At 38.0% G+C, this 16,706-nt stretch overlaps 1 protein-coding gene across 1 annotated transcript in view; it reads right to left on the bottom strand.

The window, feature by feature from the left end:
* foxj3 (forkhead box J3) overlaps positions 1–16,706 on the bottom strand; it is a 114,191-nt gene that overhangs the window by 35,361 nt on the left and 62,124 nt on the right. Inside the window, 1 exon segment of the mRNA XM_058790661.1 lies at positions 3,928–4,002. Coding sequence (XP_058646644.1) covers positions 3,928–4,002 — 75 coding nt within the window.

The following is a 16,706-nucleotide window of genomic DNA, read 5'->3' as shown; positions in this document are numbered from 1 at the left end:
GATGTAAGCAATAAGGTACGAGAGGCTGTGCTGTATCGTGAATAAATCACGGCTGAAGGGGTTGCAGGCACTCCGCGATATATATATATATATATATATATATATATATATATATATATATATATATATATATATATATATATATATATATATATATTTATAAAAGGTTAGTTCCATTCCTCGATTCGTAACCGTTTTATAAAAGCAATAAGGTACTCCAGGCAGTGCTGTATCGTGAATAAATCACTCCGCTTTGCGTCGTGCCTAACAACGCCCTTCAGTCGTGATTTATTCACGATACAGCATGGCCTCGAGTACCTATTGCTTACTTAAAACAATCTTTATATAAACCCATTATAATAAATGTCATATTTAGCTACCTGTGCACTTCAGCAAGTAGGAAAAAGTTATCAAACACTAAATTCTAAACTAAATAGATGAATTCTTAAAGCTACAAAGGTTACTGATTTTCTCTTCTTTTGTTCTTTGATTAACAGACATTACAGCAGTTGGGTTATTAGTTATTTTTTGGCTGCTATTTCTTTAAAGAGTTGGGTTACTGGGTTTTTTTCTAGGCTTGATTGTGTTTATGGGGTGCAGTCTAACATGTGTTCAAGTCTAAATGTCCCGCCCCTCAGCTCAGCTGCATGTGCTCCGGTTGTATTGTAAACAAAGGCGTCGTCTATGTTGCTTATCAATTTGAGCCCGATTGAGACGCAGAGAATATTAGTGAAGAGGATCGCGCAGAGCCTGTGCAAGCACGGCTCTTAATGGTATGTTTGTTTGTTTGTTTGTTGTCTCATACTTTTAGATACGCTGTTATTATGCTACTGCTTATGTTAGCTTTTAATATACAGTTTTATTCTGATTAAAGCTTTAATACAGTACGGCAACCCATGTATAACGCTTCTCATTGCTATGTGAAAATGTATAATTGGAACAGTTTGTTGGAGCTGATCTGATGATCTGAATGAGAGAGAGAGCGAGAGATGCAGAGCAAGGTGACGCGAGGAACAGAATTAAGAACAGCTGTTTTAGAACATTCATTTTGAAACTTGTGAATCCATTAGAATCATTAGAAGACAGAATCGCGATTCATATATGAATAGATTTTTAAGTGCCCCTAGTTTTCTCTTCCTCTTCTCTAAAGCAGCGCAGCATGGTCTCGCCCCCTTCCTTACATGTTCCCGAGGGCGGGGTTTATCTGGGTTTGTGACGTAACAGACCCGGGAAGTAGTGCGTTGTAGTCCCTTACCAGCCGTTTTTGTAGGCATTAAACTTCCAGAATTTTAAAAGATGAAATCTCTGTTTGCATTGAACTTTCAGCACTGCAACTTTGCAGATATTGTTTATGCTCAAACAGCAACATTACACACTAACTAACATTAAAAAAAGTGAAATTGCAATCAGCCACCCCTTTTAGAGGTGCCGCTGCTAAATGTTTTCTCACAACCTTTTATTTATTTTACAGCACTTATACATACACGCATATACACACGCACACAATAAATAAAAACTACATATCAAAAAGCTACAGCATTACCCACAATGCCATGTTGCACTCAAGTCAAGCACTAATGTGATGCTTAATTCTAACAGTTTTAACTTGCTACTGATACGCATGACGTATCATTAGAGAGCGACGTGTGCAGCAAAAACGTCAAAAGCATATCCTGACATTCACAGAATAAATCATCATACTGTACATATCTATTCTATGCAAATTGATAAACAGCGCATGGCACTTGAGTTGAGAGGTGCGCTGATGTGAAAGGGTCTTCAGTTTCTTTATAAATTCTAATGTAGCATGAGTAGCTTAAAAATGTTAAATGTTAAAGGTAGTGAGTGCTCCCACACAATAAACAGACTAGGTGAGTACAGCTACTTTCAAATAGTTTAACAAACGGTGAGACGATCTTCACCTCGCATCACCATTTACGCATTATATTGCTGCATTAGACCATCAGAGTTCATAACATGCACGGCAATTTCCCTGTAACAAATATCCTAGTGTTCTTTATTTCAATTTAAATAACCATGTTCCTGTAATTGATGCAGTGATGATGAAGGACAGCTGAAGGTGACTGAGAACGCTGGCAGTCTGTTACACCTAGCAGATGTAATTTAAATTAAAACTACTGCAAGACACTTTCACTGTGGAAGGGGAGGCTGAGTAGCGTTCCTTTTAATTAGCTGAAAAATCTTGAAAAACCGAAAGCCCTTGGGAGGGGAGTATCTGTAGGCTGCTACACAACCCCTGGAGAGAAAGCAACGTTTAAAGAAATCCATGAAAGGAGAGTTTAGATGAATCTGAAATATAGGGCAATACAATAAGATTGTGTCGAGGTTACCTCTTTAGATAATAATCTCAGCTGAACTCCAAAATTTAAAGCCATTAAAGAAATGCACTAAATAACATTAATACTACTCCCTTAACAATGACCATCGCAAATCAAGTATTGTATTTTTCAAAATGAAGAAGTACATTTATATCATTTAATAGCACTTTACATGTATTCACTTTTATTTTAAAAAAACAACACTACTTAAAATGGGGAAGATATAAATATAGCACATACTATTGTTCAAAGGTTTAGGGTTGGCAAGATATGTGTTAAACTGATCAACAGTGACAAAGACTGAAGGATCATGTGACAATGAAGTCTGGAAAAATGTGTATATTATTACATATTTTAACAAATTCAAATAGAAGAGAGTTCATTTAAATTCACAGTTCATTTCACAAGATTACTGTTCTTAATTTCTGATCAAATAAATGCATAAGAGACTTACAAATATGCAAATATATAAATATGCATGTGCTGGGTTTTGCAGTGGCTTAATGGTAAACCTTACAATCTGGATTCTAATGGAAATAATCAGCAAGACCGTCTCAATGCAGGTTAGACCTCTCGGACCAAAAGTCTACTCAAGGGCAAATGTGATTGTATCTGCCCCAAAGTTCGGCCTTCCTCATTCTCAGCAGCTGCTGCGGATCACAAAGGTGAAGTGAACAATCGTTTTTGCCATCTCTGAGAAGCACGCCTCAGTTACTATCTCGCACAAACAGCAGGGTCCATATTCCTGCCGTATTACAATATTGATGGAACATATCAAGAGAGCCCCGCGCAGCTTTGAAGTTCTCCTTCCAGGGGGGAGGGCTGTGTGGAAGGAGGCAAATTCCAAATTGAACATTAGGGATGCAAGCATGTTGGCCGTGCATTCGGAATAGAATCCATCCAGCGATAGATTATTTTGTATTTAGTGGAGCACATCCCAGGAGTGTCAATATCAGAGGATTACAGCAAAACATGAAATTAGCATTCAGTCCCCATCCCCTGCATGCCTCGGCTCTTCTCTTTATGTCGCGCTGTGAGAGTATGTGCGTGAACGCGCTTGCACAAGATGGCTGAGGATACAGAGAAATGAGTGTGTGTGTTTTTGCATTGGTGCTTTATGAAAGAAAAAAAAAAACAGGTTAACCGGGGTCCATCGATGCTGTATCGATGCACTGACAACATTGTATATATTTCAGAAAAATAAACACGTGTTATCAGATGTGCATGCTTATTTTGAGATGCATATCGCTCTGCACTCTGGCCTACACGTGAATCAGTCTGGGTTGTTTTTGCTCCGGCGGGCCGGGCTATCGGTACGGCGACTGAGGAGAAGCAGGTGGTGGTCTTCCCCCCTCTCGTGCAGTAAGTGCCAGGCTGAAGTGCTTTCTCCTCTCCCCGAGAGAGCTCTGGAAAGCGCTTTTAAAACGTTACTGCAAGTGCCCGCTCTCATCTATTTTCACAAGGATACGTATGCATTTTTTAACGGCCAAATCTGCTCTGGAAGCGGCATTTTGTATTTAGCAAATGTACAAAACCTGCATTTCTGAATAAAACAGCACTACATTTGGAAGAAAAGGAGAACGCTTACCTTTCCTGGGTCATCTTTAGAGCGAGGCACTTTGAGAAAACACTTGTTCAACGAGAGATTGTGCCGTATTGAGTTCTGTAGGAGGAAAGGGAGAAAGAAGTGTTTAGGTTGTTTATAGGTTAATAAGACTCCTGCATGATATTGCACTACAGTTGTACCTAAAACCCTCATTTACATGCAGCCTATAGTGCGCAGTCAGACGGCGGCGTAGCAATCGCGAGCATGTAGGGTCCCTGCAAATAAGAGAATATGAATAAAACACTGGGGTATTATAACCCAGAGTCTGCGTCATCTTTTCTGCACTATGCAAAGCAACCGGGCCAGAGAAATATATTAAAGAGATTCATCTTGCTGCAGACGACAGGCTCAAAAAAAAACAAAAAACTGCAGGACGATTAGGACGATTGCAGAATATTGAGACTCCTAAACTCAATAATAAGAACCCCTGACTCAACTATTTTTAACTACACAGAGATTTTTCATAACTTCTGAGATTCCCACACGTCCGAATGAACTGAGACTGATGTGACAAAGAAAAAAAACCTATACATGAAGGATGTCCTGAGGTTAATTTAAAAAAAAAAAAGAGAGATCCAGTTTAATAGCATAGTAATTAATTAATCATCCCGTTCCTCAGGGGGAAATGAATTATGCAAATTATTATTTTTTTAACTTACACAATTCTTTAATGAGCAAAAGGTAATTTTGCAGCATGTGAGGGATGAATCAGCAGGAGGTGGCTTGAACGCACATCATGCCTTAATGCTCGGCGCGTTCCAGCTGGAGCTCAGCCAGCCACTTGGCTTAAGACACTAGAAACGCACAGGTTTTGAAATCATTTGACCAAATTGTATTGACAGATGGCTGTGATATAAAAGCTCTGGGATCTTTGCATGAGCTGGTCTGGTGTGGAACGAGCCTACTGCGAGAGAAACGCTCACGAGAGGCGATTAGATGAAAATGCTAAGCAAACACAGTCTAGGTTAATATGTGATGAATTTGTGTGAAATAACTACCGCATAACATCTAATGAGGGCAATAACGGGCCGTTTCCACTGGGCCTATCAGGGTTGACTGCAGGTGCGTGTTAGATGTTTAACAGCAGACCGAAGGGAACGACACGTCAAGGAAAGGGAGTCTCCGACTGTGTCAGCAGTACTGAAACCATTAGTGGCAATAAAGGTGAGCTCTCCAGGACAGCTGAATCTGATAGTTCATGAGATGCACGCATAAAAACAAAGGCGGGTCAGAGCAGTTTATAACCCATGGTTGAACCCGCCGCATCTGTCCACAGGCCCTAATCTTGTAGAGCATTAAAACTTTAGCAGCCACAGCAACTCCAGACACTGCAAGATCCAAGGTTAGTCACGCAGACAACATCACATTCTCTCCCTGGAAAAAAAAATGAACAACGTCAACTACTTAAACCTGCTCGGCGATAGCAATGTGCAATTTGGCCATTTTAAGGTAAGTCGAAGAGGGCAGATCAAGCAAGATCTTTCTATTTTTTAATTATTATTATTATTATTATTATTATTAGTATGCATCAGATGGACATGCTTCAGCTCATGGGTTTCACAATCTGCACAGGATCACTGGATAGATGAAACGGATCACTTTCTTGTTCAAAGCAATGATTCTGTGTCCACCTTCTATCAGGTTAGGTGGCAACTAGCTAAGTGGACATGCAGGTCAGACAGGCAGGTCTCTTTCCCTGGCTGTCACGCTCTCGCTTTTGTCCTCCACCGTTTTAACCTCCCTCTTTCTCTGCTGGGGGCCGGAGAGTTCAAGGCTGGCTCAGCAGGGCTCCTGCAGACAGACATGGCTAATAAGCACTACTGCACCAGTCCAGTCTGTCTCCAACTCTCTATCAGGGGAACTAACCAGGAGAGCCGCAGGGCCAGCTGCCATTCTGACACACTGAGTTTGAGTGTGAGTGTGTGTGAGAGAGAGAGAGAGAGAGAGAGAGAGAGAAGAAAAGGAATGACCAAAAGAAGTCAGGGTGTGACAGCTTGTGTGTGTAAAAGCCCACTCTTTATCAGATGGACATTCTACAGTGAAAGCTACAAAATCCAATGTTATGAACATTAGCAGCATGCCAAACAACTTAAGTGCTTTATTTTCTTTTAATATATTAAGACCTCTACATTATATCAGATTTATATCAGATTTATAATAGATTTTAATATAAATATATGCATTTCATGTGTCATACAGTGGTATAAATATAACAATTATTATTAATATATTACAAATTAAAAATATAAGATCTCTTATGAGATGACATTTTATTACAAATATTTCAATGATAAATATATGTATTCCATATTTTATACACAAATACATAGGCCTACATAATTTATAACATGCATGTTTATAATATAGAATGATACAAAAATATACTACTACTACTAATATTAACAACAATAATAGTAAATGACTAAATATGGCATCTTGTGTCATTTTACTGCTGTAATCAAATATTTCAATTTTATCTTTATTTTATTAACTATTTACTAAATAGACTTAATTACATTTAAAATCAAATCATTTTTCAACAACAACAAAGTTTACCTTTCACAAATTAATCAATTTCAAAAAGATAAACTCCTTCCATTTTTCTCTATGAATCATGTATACCACATGGGTTGCAAATGCTTTTTCGTGTTGATGACATGATTATTCATGACAACATGAAGTGCTACTATGCCTTCCATCTTTGCACACTTAAGGTAGGACATGTAACCTGTCTAAATTCAGCATAGAGGCCTGTTTGTCAGTGAACTACATACGAAACACCCATTTTTCTTTTTTGACCCTGCGTTCAACCTGGAAAATGAGTTTTACTTTTTGATGAGTTGTGCCGGTCTTATATATCACTACATGTTGACAAGCACGTCCTGTCTGACAGCATCTTTACACACACACACATGTAAAACCAAAAGGTCAGCAGGTCACTCCTGAACATAAATTACATATACTAGAGCAGAGGTCCCCAACCACCGGGTCGCGACCCACTACCGGGCCGTGGAAGAATTCCTACCGGGTCGCGAGAAAGTTCTGGGGAAAATGTGTTGGCTATAGATATGACGCTCTGTTATTTATTGTGTGTAAATGATTTTTCTAATTACTCTTTATTTTCGTTGTATGCGATGGATATCGAGTAGCAATTTGACGATGGTCAAATTAGTAAATAAAAGATTGCTCTGATCTGTCAAAGGGCTTAAAGGGATCGCAGTTGATCCGTGATATACGGACCAGGTCCAGACCCCATCTTTCGGCATGTGATTCGCAGTTTAATTTGCCAATTTACACGTTCAATCTATTTAAAACCACAAGAAGAAACGAAACAGAACTGAATTCGTTACTTGCGCGCTGTACTCGCACACACCCGAAGCACGCACAAGCATAGAGACGTGTTTCAGACAGTGTGGCATACCGAATTGATTCCTCTTTCATGTATTCATGTGTTTTATACAGTAGAAGGCGAGGCAATGGATATCACACAAGCAACGTGCAAACTCTGCGCAATAGTTATGCCGGTGAACATCTTAACTTCAGTCATACAGAAAGTGAAAGTAAAAACTGACGGAGTTTTCTAACGCTGAACAGCATATTATCTCAGAGACAAGAGACGAATCTACTTCAACATGTGCTGATAACAGTATAAATGAATAGAGCTGTTTTAAAGACCCTATCCACAACAACAACACCCCCCCCACCTGGGCCGCAAGATTTTTTTTTTCAAACACTAACTGGTCCGCGGTGTAAAAAAGGTTGGAGACCCCTGTACTAGAGTGTAAAAAATATTCCACAACACATGAAATTATGTGCAGCTAACGCTGCTGAATGTCTTATCCTTGATTGCATAGATTACAGCTGGAGCTCAGAAGCACTGCAGTGCAGTGAAGTGATGAAGAGGAGGAGGAAGAGAGCTGTAGGAGTCATCGAGGATAAGGAGCTACATTAAGAGGGTCAGACACTGAGCTCTGTGGGAGTGCCTGTCCATTACTGTCTTGGTGGGCTGAGATGTACCTGCGTTCCACAGCGGGAGCACTCTCTCGTAACCCCCCGTGCAAACGGCCTCGCTGACAGTCAGCGCACCCATCCACCCACTCACCCCTGGCCTCTCGCCCACCTCTCCCAACATGACATAAGGGCAGGCGGGGGAAAGTGGGTCAGGCTGACCTCCTCGTCCCGAGTATCAAGCGCTCAGCGTGAGTCAAAGGGACAGGCCATGTCGCAGCAGAGTTCTTCATCAAGGACGTACTGCAGTTCCCCGCCTGCTCAGCCCAGGGAGCCCAGGTTACAGCAGAACCATCCCATCAGTGCCGGCAAATCCAGCCTGACATCCTCGCTCGACATACCACGACACAGAGGGAGACTTTAAATTATGGGGGGTTGGCCAGGACACCGATGATGACTTGATTACAAGATAAAACACATTTTAACATCTGAAGGTCTCAATGTAAAGGCCCTCTATATAGCAGAGAAGCTATATGCATCCAATTCATGTCAGGCTATTATTGTGCTGTTAACTGAAAAGCTTAACATATGAACAATACAATACAATACACAGTAGGGGTGTGTGATAATGACAACAAAAAAAATTATATCTCGATATTTTCTGGAATTTTGGCGATAATGATAATTAGACAATATTTTTTTTTATGACCAGGTTATTGTGCTGGTATTTTGGCAGGTTTTGGACTGCCATGGACAGCTGACTCCCAAAGATTTTGATATTCTTCATATTCTGTGCAGTGATTAGTTTGCAGGAGTAAGAGAAAATAACTTATCTATTATGGGTATTTTTCTCTTTACAAGGCCATTTTTCAAACCTAATCAAATATATGCATAATCTTGTGTCAAATTCTTAAATTTAATCAAGAAATTCAAATAGTAAGACACTATAAGGCTGTTGCCAATCAAATCAAATTTGTGTTTGTAAAGCAGAGGTGGAACAGATGCTGCATCTGAAGTGCCATTTAGATGCATTCACACAGACTGTGAACACATTTAACCTGCAGTTAAAAATGCATAAATAATGTTTTGATGACTAATAAACACACGACTATGGCAATATATGGTTTATCTGAGTTCTTATAATAATTTTAATTCTAATAAAGCATATGATAATGCAATGCTAATCGACATAGCCTTGATCACTGCTTAGAATACCATGAAATATGTTGCACGCCTTATTCTGTGTAAGAAGCCATGTTAAGAACATGTTATTTAATGTAGTATTTTCACGTGCTTTCAGATGGAGCAGCATTTACTACACAGAGCTGTAGTTCACCGAGAAGCTACGCAAACAGCTGTCATTATCACAAACGATTTCATAATCGTACGATTATACCGTCTGCGATTTTTTTTTTTTGCGTAGCTTGTCAGTGAACTACGGCTCTGTGTAGTAAATGCTGCTCCATCTGAAAGCAGGTGATGGAGATTTACTACTAATCACAGAACCGGCTTTACTGACAAGATGTGCATGTGTACTGTATGCTAGCACTCTCTTGGTGTTTTTTATTTTTTTTGCGATATACTCGATAATGTCAAATCGCATATCGCACACCCCTAATATGCAGTATGCTTACTGTAAAAATAAACTCCATTCCACATTCCAATGGGCATGGGCCTATTTTACTGAAAATAATATCCTCAGAAATCTTCTATTCTTTCCAATGGAATATTACATTAAGCTACTATGATTTAGTTCCTAAAGAAGCATTTCAAAATTGCATTATAAAAAAATAATATAGGTTTCAGTTTTATAAAGAAAATTTGTTCTCGGGAAAAAAAAAACTCTCCTTAAGACAAAAAAACTGGCTATATGGAATGTGTATGATTTTAGCTTAAATTGTTAATTTGGGGATATACGTCTAGCCATAAATGAAGTAATTTTTAGCACAATGCTGTACTATCGTGTGAAAGGTGTGGGGGGAAAATAAAGAGCAAGGTTGATTGATCGAGTGAGACAAAAAGTAGCGTTTCAATACTCCAGGGCACGGAGGACATCCTAAACACAGTCTGGAATTCCCAGCATTCCTGCTTATACACTGTGTGTCACTTTTGTGCAGTGTACCTGTTCCCACCCATCCCATACAGTATTTTGTTTTCTCTCTCACAAATGCATTCAATATCTTTGACATATGGGCTTTTCCGCAAACCACGCTCAAGTTCCCTCAGCCACTGCAGTTCCTGACAAGCCCTTTGCAAACACAGAGACGTACACAGGCATTTCTTAAGCTTGCAATATCTCTACACACGTTAGGGAATGTAGCACGTTGGCAGACTGTGTTTGTAATGGGTGTGGGAAGATGCTGGAGCTGGTTTTTTTCATGTGCGTGGTGAGAGGAGGCACAAACGGTGCTCTTAACTGGACTCGGGGTGGAACACACCATCCAGCTCACAGACTAAACCTGTGAAAATATCCACCACCTTTGACAGACAAGCCATGCAACTGCTGCCTGGAACTGGATGCAGAGAGGTTTTAATCCACTTAGAGCATGGAGAATCCCTCACCCTCGGCCACAGCGATGAGGACAGCATGACTGAGTGTGAGAGAGGCTGGAGCTGATAAGGCGCTAAGATGTGGGGGCCCTTGTTAAATGAGTAACGGGAAGGCATCATACTGGAGCTGTACCTGAACTCTGGCAATGTTTACACCTGGTATTACCATCAGTTTCAGGTGATCCTAGCACAAAAAGACACCAAGTACAATAAATATCAAGCACTATACTGATTGGCATACAAAATAAGTCTTGCACGTGTAACTGGTTCAAATTGACTGTTGTTGTTTTTTTAAGCCACAATTGTGTGAAAAAAATGTTTCAGCACTTCTAGAAAAATTACTATTTACAATCTAAATACAATGTTGCATGGTTTTCTGCCTTCTGTATGTCATTTTTTTTAGACTTATTTACAACTCTATAGATTTTTAATGATTAATCCTGTATAAAATGTTTTCCAATTAAATATTCACAATTTTATGTCACTGCAAAGAAACGATTTACGTTTTTAAGTATGAATTCATCACCTTTGTTTAATGCATTAGGCAGCACTTATTAATTGTGGTTAATGTTAATTTTACATATACTAATTCATATTTAAAATGGTTTAAGTTTTCCAAATTAACACGAATTACGATTTTTTTTTTTAAGTTCAAGATAACTACCTAATTGTACCTAATTAAGAACCTAATTGTAAATTATTATGAATATTTATGTAATTTTATAAATAAACATTTTAAATTACAATCCCCTAAATTGCTAGCATTGGTAATGCAATTCACAATTACTTTTTTTTTTTTTTAAATTAAATTACATTTAGCACCGACTTCCTGAGTGCTACATTTAACACTGATTCACCAGAGATGAAAATTAACAAGAGACAAACAACCTTTAAAAGTTAAAAGTTAATGGAATCACCAATGCCAATAAAAAGCTTTCACTTTTAAGAGTGTAAATAGGCTGTGAAACCCGAGTATGTTCCATATATATCCGTTTTATGAAAAAAATAAAATAAAATGAAGTTATTTTTCCATTTAAACGGCTGACAATCAATCACTTTAGAAAACATACCAAAGCCAAGCAAAACGGCATTTCTAACTTCAGCTTCAAGACAAACAGCCCACAATCGAGCAGCAGTGGACGACTAGTTTAACGATTTCTCAACTTCATTTTTCAAGGACTTCAAAGGTATTTGATCTCTTTTCTCTTGGCATCTAGTAGCAGTGTGTTGGCATGCAACGTTTTTAAAGCCCATTCCTTCTCTGATCTTTACTCACTTATACGTCGTTTTAATAAAACATGAAGATTTTGCTAGCTGCAGCAAAAATGAATGCCAAGGTGAAAACCACAATAAACATAAAGAGCCCCATTACACGGAGATCTGAATAGCTCGCAACAAGAACGAGTTGAGAAGCGGCACAGTCAATACAAGCATGATGTAATGCCGCGTGCAGTGTACTCGGTGAAGTATTGCGATAATTAAAATTTGCAGATGCTGTACAAAGTAATATAACACCTTGGGGAACTGACTAATTCGGAGTTTAAATTAAACCCATCTTTCATGTAAAGTATGTTAATTTATAAGACTAATAATACATGAGTACTGTGGTAAGTGAGCCCTGAACAGATACTAGACAAGACAATGCATGCTCTTTTTTTTTGAGAATTTTTCATCTTGATAAAATTAGCAAAGAATCTGAGGAAGCCTTGAGGATGGAGCCAGTGACTATGTCAAATATCAAGTGCAAGTCTCTGTATTTCTTTGAAAGACATAGGAGTGCTGATGAAATAAATAAATAGCCTTAATAACCCTTTTGAGTATCTTGAGAGTCTGGCTGCATGATCCTCTTATAAAAAGAGGTGAAAGTGGCAATGAAATTCTTCCAAATGGACTTCCTCCTCTACATAAGAGCGTAGCTGTAGCTCTGTGACAAACACTTCGCAAGGCTTTGCAAACTAAACTGTGAAAAGTTTTCAATAGAAATACAAAAATCAGTCTCCAACTGTGTGACCAGGGTTCAAAAAGAGACAAGAGAGGACTATACATTCAGATTTTCTTTCCGAGTTAGGCTGGCTTTGTCACCCAAGGTGCTTTTAAAGCAAAGAGAGCGTTAAGACCTGAGCCATTTCATATGACCTGACCTCTCTCTGGAGATTTCAAAACCCTCTGTATCGTTTTCTACATGTGTTCAAGGCTGCAGCACTTACTTTAGATTAACAGCAGAGAGTCCAATTTAAAACAGCAGCCATTTAATAAGGATTTTAAATGTTTTGGGAAGAAATTCACTGGTGATTCTGACTAATAGGTCAAAAAAAAAAAAACTCATAAAAAGGCATTTGTCTGGAGTTTTTAATCAATGTCCTGTAAAGCTGCACTTGTAGCAAGGCATGTTCATACTTCAATGTTGAAAGCCTAACAAAAGAGCTTTTTCCGCAATTTTCTAACAACCTTGAAGAACACCAAATTCCACAGAATCCTGCCTTGCTCTGGTTTAGAGAGAAGACATTCAGAGGATTAGCTTGATTGAATTCTTCTGCACTCTGTAGAGATTGGTAGACAAAACAAAGAAACATGTCCTTCTACATCAATTGCAGCTAGACACTTGCACATGAAACGGGACACAGTTAACAACCTATAATGTAATGCATTTCCTTCATTATGCAAACCAGATATGAGTGAAGAGATTGGATCATGAAAAATGGGCATTACACACCAGAATGAGGCCAGGTGGTTGGAAGTCAGGGATTGACACAAATGGATTTATTTAAGACTAGGAACATGCTTTAAGAATTTTAAAGTAAATCATTTTTAATTCATGTTGACAAAACAAATGGTCACTAAAATCACTTTATTATTCAGCATTTTAGAAATGCAAAAGCAAATTTCGGAGAGATTAAAGCCTGGGGCTTGGCAAATTTAGGGCCTTCCCGTCTCGATTAAATGTGTTATGGCAAAAGGAAAATCAAAGTCAATCAGTATAATGTGCAAAAGCATCATATCCAGTTGACCAGTTTTCAAGTGCTATCTTTGTCCTACTGGTCTGAGTTAAACTAACGCTTTTGTCCTGACCTGGACCCATTATGTAATGCAATGGCTTGCTACCAACTACTAATTTTACAGAAGCAGAGTCATCGAATATGTTCCCTTGCTCTAAATTGACCCAAAAGTCAAATAAATACTCCCAAAACAAGTGCAGAGAGAGAATGCCAGCAAGGTTTTTGTTGTGAGATTTCAGAAATCCAATTTATACAATGTACACTACTATTCAAAAGTACTTCTTTTCGATCAGTGCTTTTTTAGAAGGAATATTTATTAAGCAGTGATACAATAAATTAATCCAAAATGACAGTAAAGAGGTTTGACAGACTTCAAATAAATACTATTTTTTGCATCTCATATGTTTTCAACATTGATAATAATAAATGTTTTTCTGAGCACCAACTGAGCATATTTGAATGATTTCTGAAGGATTAGGGACCCTAAACTTTTGAACAATATTGTAAATAATCAGCTAACTTCCTCTATGAAATAAACTGCTGACAAAAAGCAATAACACGCATGCATTCTCATTTCCCAACATGAATAATGTTCTTTGCTTCAGGTTCTGATGCAAGTGATCTGGACATAATGTAGATGTTTCAATAATACAGAGACAATGCCAGAACAAGAGGTAAGAAATGTATCACAGAAGAATTTTGCACAACAATAAAAACATTTCCAAATAGACAAGTAATTCAGTAACGCCAAACTGGTGGTGGTGCATAAAACAAAAGCCATGTGTATTAGTCCAGTAAAAATCAGGAATATCTCACCGAGGCAGACAGAGAACTTGGCACTTATGTGTGGCATAGCTGCGTTGAGTTTTAAAGAGAGAGCTCTTTGCTCCGCTCTCCTCGGAGGAGCCGCAGAAGGTTATGAAAGATTGCAAAGCAAAGAGACGTCTCCCAGTTTATCCTCCCTGAAAGCCTTCGTGCGCTCTCAGTTCCAGATGAGCGATCTGATGAGAGCCATTTGTCAGGCCCTCCTCTTAATTATCAGCCGGCTCAGAGCGGCATCCTGCAACAGCCACTGACAATGGCACTTTGGGCCTTATTCAGCACTGCCTCAAAACCGCTGTCAGACAGAGACACAGAAAAAAAAAAAAAGCAGCAGTGTTCGTCTAAGAGTGGAGTGAAAGCTACTCAGCATACTGAGTTCAAAACACTTGTGCATTACTTCTAGTCTATTATAGAAGCGGAAGGTACAGCCGTCGCCTTTCCGTGCCACATGGATTGGTGGGAAGGAAAATCATTTAAATGTTATAATTTAGGTCCATGCCAACAGATAAAACACAGGGTTAAGCAGCTGCGTGGGAGATGTCCCTTTATAATCAGGACTACGAGGAAGAAAATGAGAAGACAGTTGGGCAGAGAGCAGATGATATTAATGCTAGGGGGGAAATTGGTTTGTGGTTAGCTTCAAACAGCGTTTAAAAACTGCAAGTGGTTAGTGAGGAGTCTGTCCAAACAGGAGTGAATTTGTGGTATTTTAAAGGTTGTTTACTACCTTTTTAAATAAAGAGACACTATATTATTTTATATATAGCCTAGTAAGTAAACAACATATTCCTCTCTCCATAAGGACTTATGTAATTTAAAATATCTCCTGAAGGTCTGTCATACACTTTTCACAGTTTACAATATGCAAAGAACTATCAAAAATCAGCTCTTTCTATAAACACAACACTGCACGAAAGCCACATTTACATCACATTCGAAATTCAGATTTTTCTCTTGTTAAAATGTTAAAACAAACAGACACGCATAAATCATGAGTGAAATCGGGGGATTAGGTGAAAATTTAGATGTGACAAAAGGTTTTTGGTTAAATATTTTACAAATCTCCCCTGATGCAAGAACATTAAGGCATTTAAATGACCTTACACATAGTACTTCCAATGGAAATAATACATTCAGAAATGAAGACTTTCATTACAAAAACAACCAAGTTAACTAGTTCCAGTCAGGACATCATTAAACAAATTGTTTAAATTCCAATGTCAACAGACTAATTTAGGTTTGGGTCCATGTTGTGATGTTACATTTGAAGAATCATCAGCAACTGTTTATGCATGTATGAGGACTATGAGGACTTATATCTAGCTGGCTGTAGGAACCTCCGGGAAATCCATAATAGAACATTATCATAATACTACTGTCAAGATGCAAGATGTACTGAGTTTCTTAGGCTCTGACAGACAAAGAAATGCAATCTGATTCTTTGACATCTTTTAGTATAACCCAAGATACTGTTTTTAAAAGTCATATGTTGATCATTTTAAATATCCAAACTATTTATATATTTTTTTACTGAAATACATAAATTCAAAATGCACTCTACATGAGTGACAGACATGGCACAAAGCTTGCAAGATTTTTGATTGTTTTCAAAAAGGAGTCTCTTATACTCATCAAGGCTGCATTTATTTTACCAAAAATAAACAGCAATTTTGTGGAATTATTATTAAAATGTAAAATAACTTGTTTTCTATTTTGATACATATTAAAATGTAGTTTATTCCTGTGATGGCAAAGCTGAATTTTCAGCATCATTACTCCAGTCTTTGGTGTCACATGATCATTCAGAAATGATTCTACTATGCTGATTTGGTGTTCAAGTACCATTTCTTATCATCACTGCTGAAAACAGTTGTGCTGCTTAATAATCTGTAAAAACCATGATATATATTTCTCAGAATATTTTCATAAAAAGAGAGTTTGTTTGAAAAATTCGAACGTAGTTAATAAACATTTTGATACCTTTTGCATAGATAGTGTGCAGGATTTGTTTTTTGTTTTTTAGTTTTTGACCTGGCTGGTCTTTGTCTCCAACACACCTATCTATTGCCGTCAGGTGTGTGGAGTTTAATTGTTAAATAAAAAGAGAGTTTAAAAGAACAGCATTTTAAATATTAACCTTTGTACCATTATAACAATCCTAACCCTTACTGACCCCAAACTTTTGAACTGTAGAGTACCTCTGATGTAAAAAAAAAAACATTAATTAATTAAGTAATACTTAAATTAAGATTTCATATGCCAATTTCATATTTCGACAAAAATATATTGCAATATCATATTGTATCTCTTTTTTTTTTTTTTTTTTTTTTTATAAATCATCTCCACCTCTAGTATGCTCCAAATGTCCAAAAAACCCCTCAAATATTCACTGGTGCTTTAGATTTAACAGCTAGCAAAATGGGAACAGGCCTGAATATGTGAGGG

Source organism: Onychostoma macrolepis, chromosome 11, assembly GCF_012432095.1.
Source record: "Onychostoma macrolepis isolate SWU-2019 chromosome 11, ASM1243209v1, whole genome shotgun sequence".
Taxonomy (NCBI): Eukaryota; Metazoa; Chordata; class Actinopteri; order Cypriniformes; family Cyprinidae; genus Onychostoma; species Onychostoma macrolepis.
Note: the sequence above shows the minus strand (reverse complement) of the source record. Positions and strands in the feature narration are given on the sequence as shown.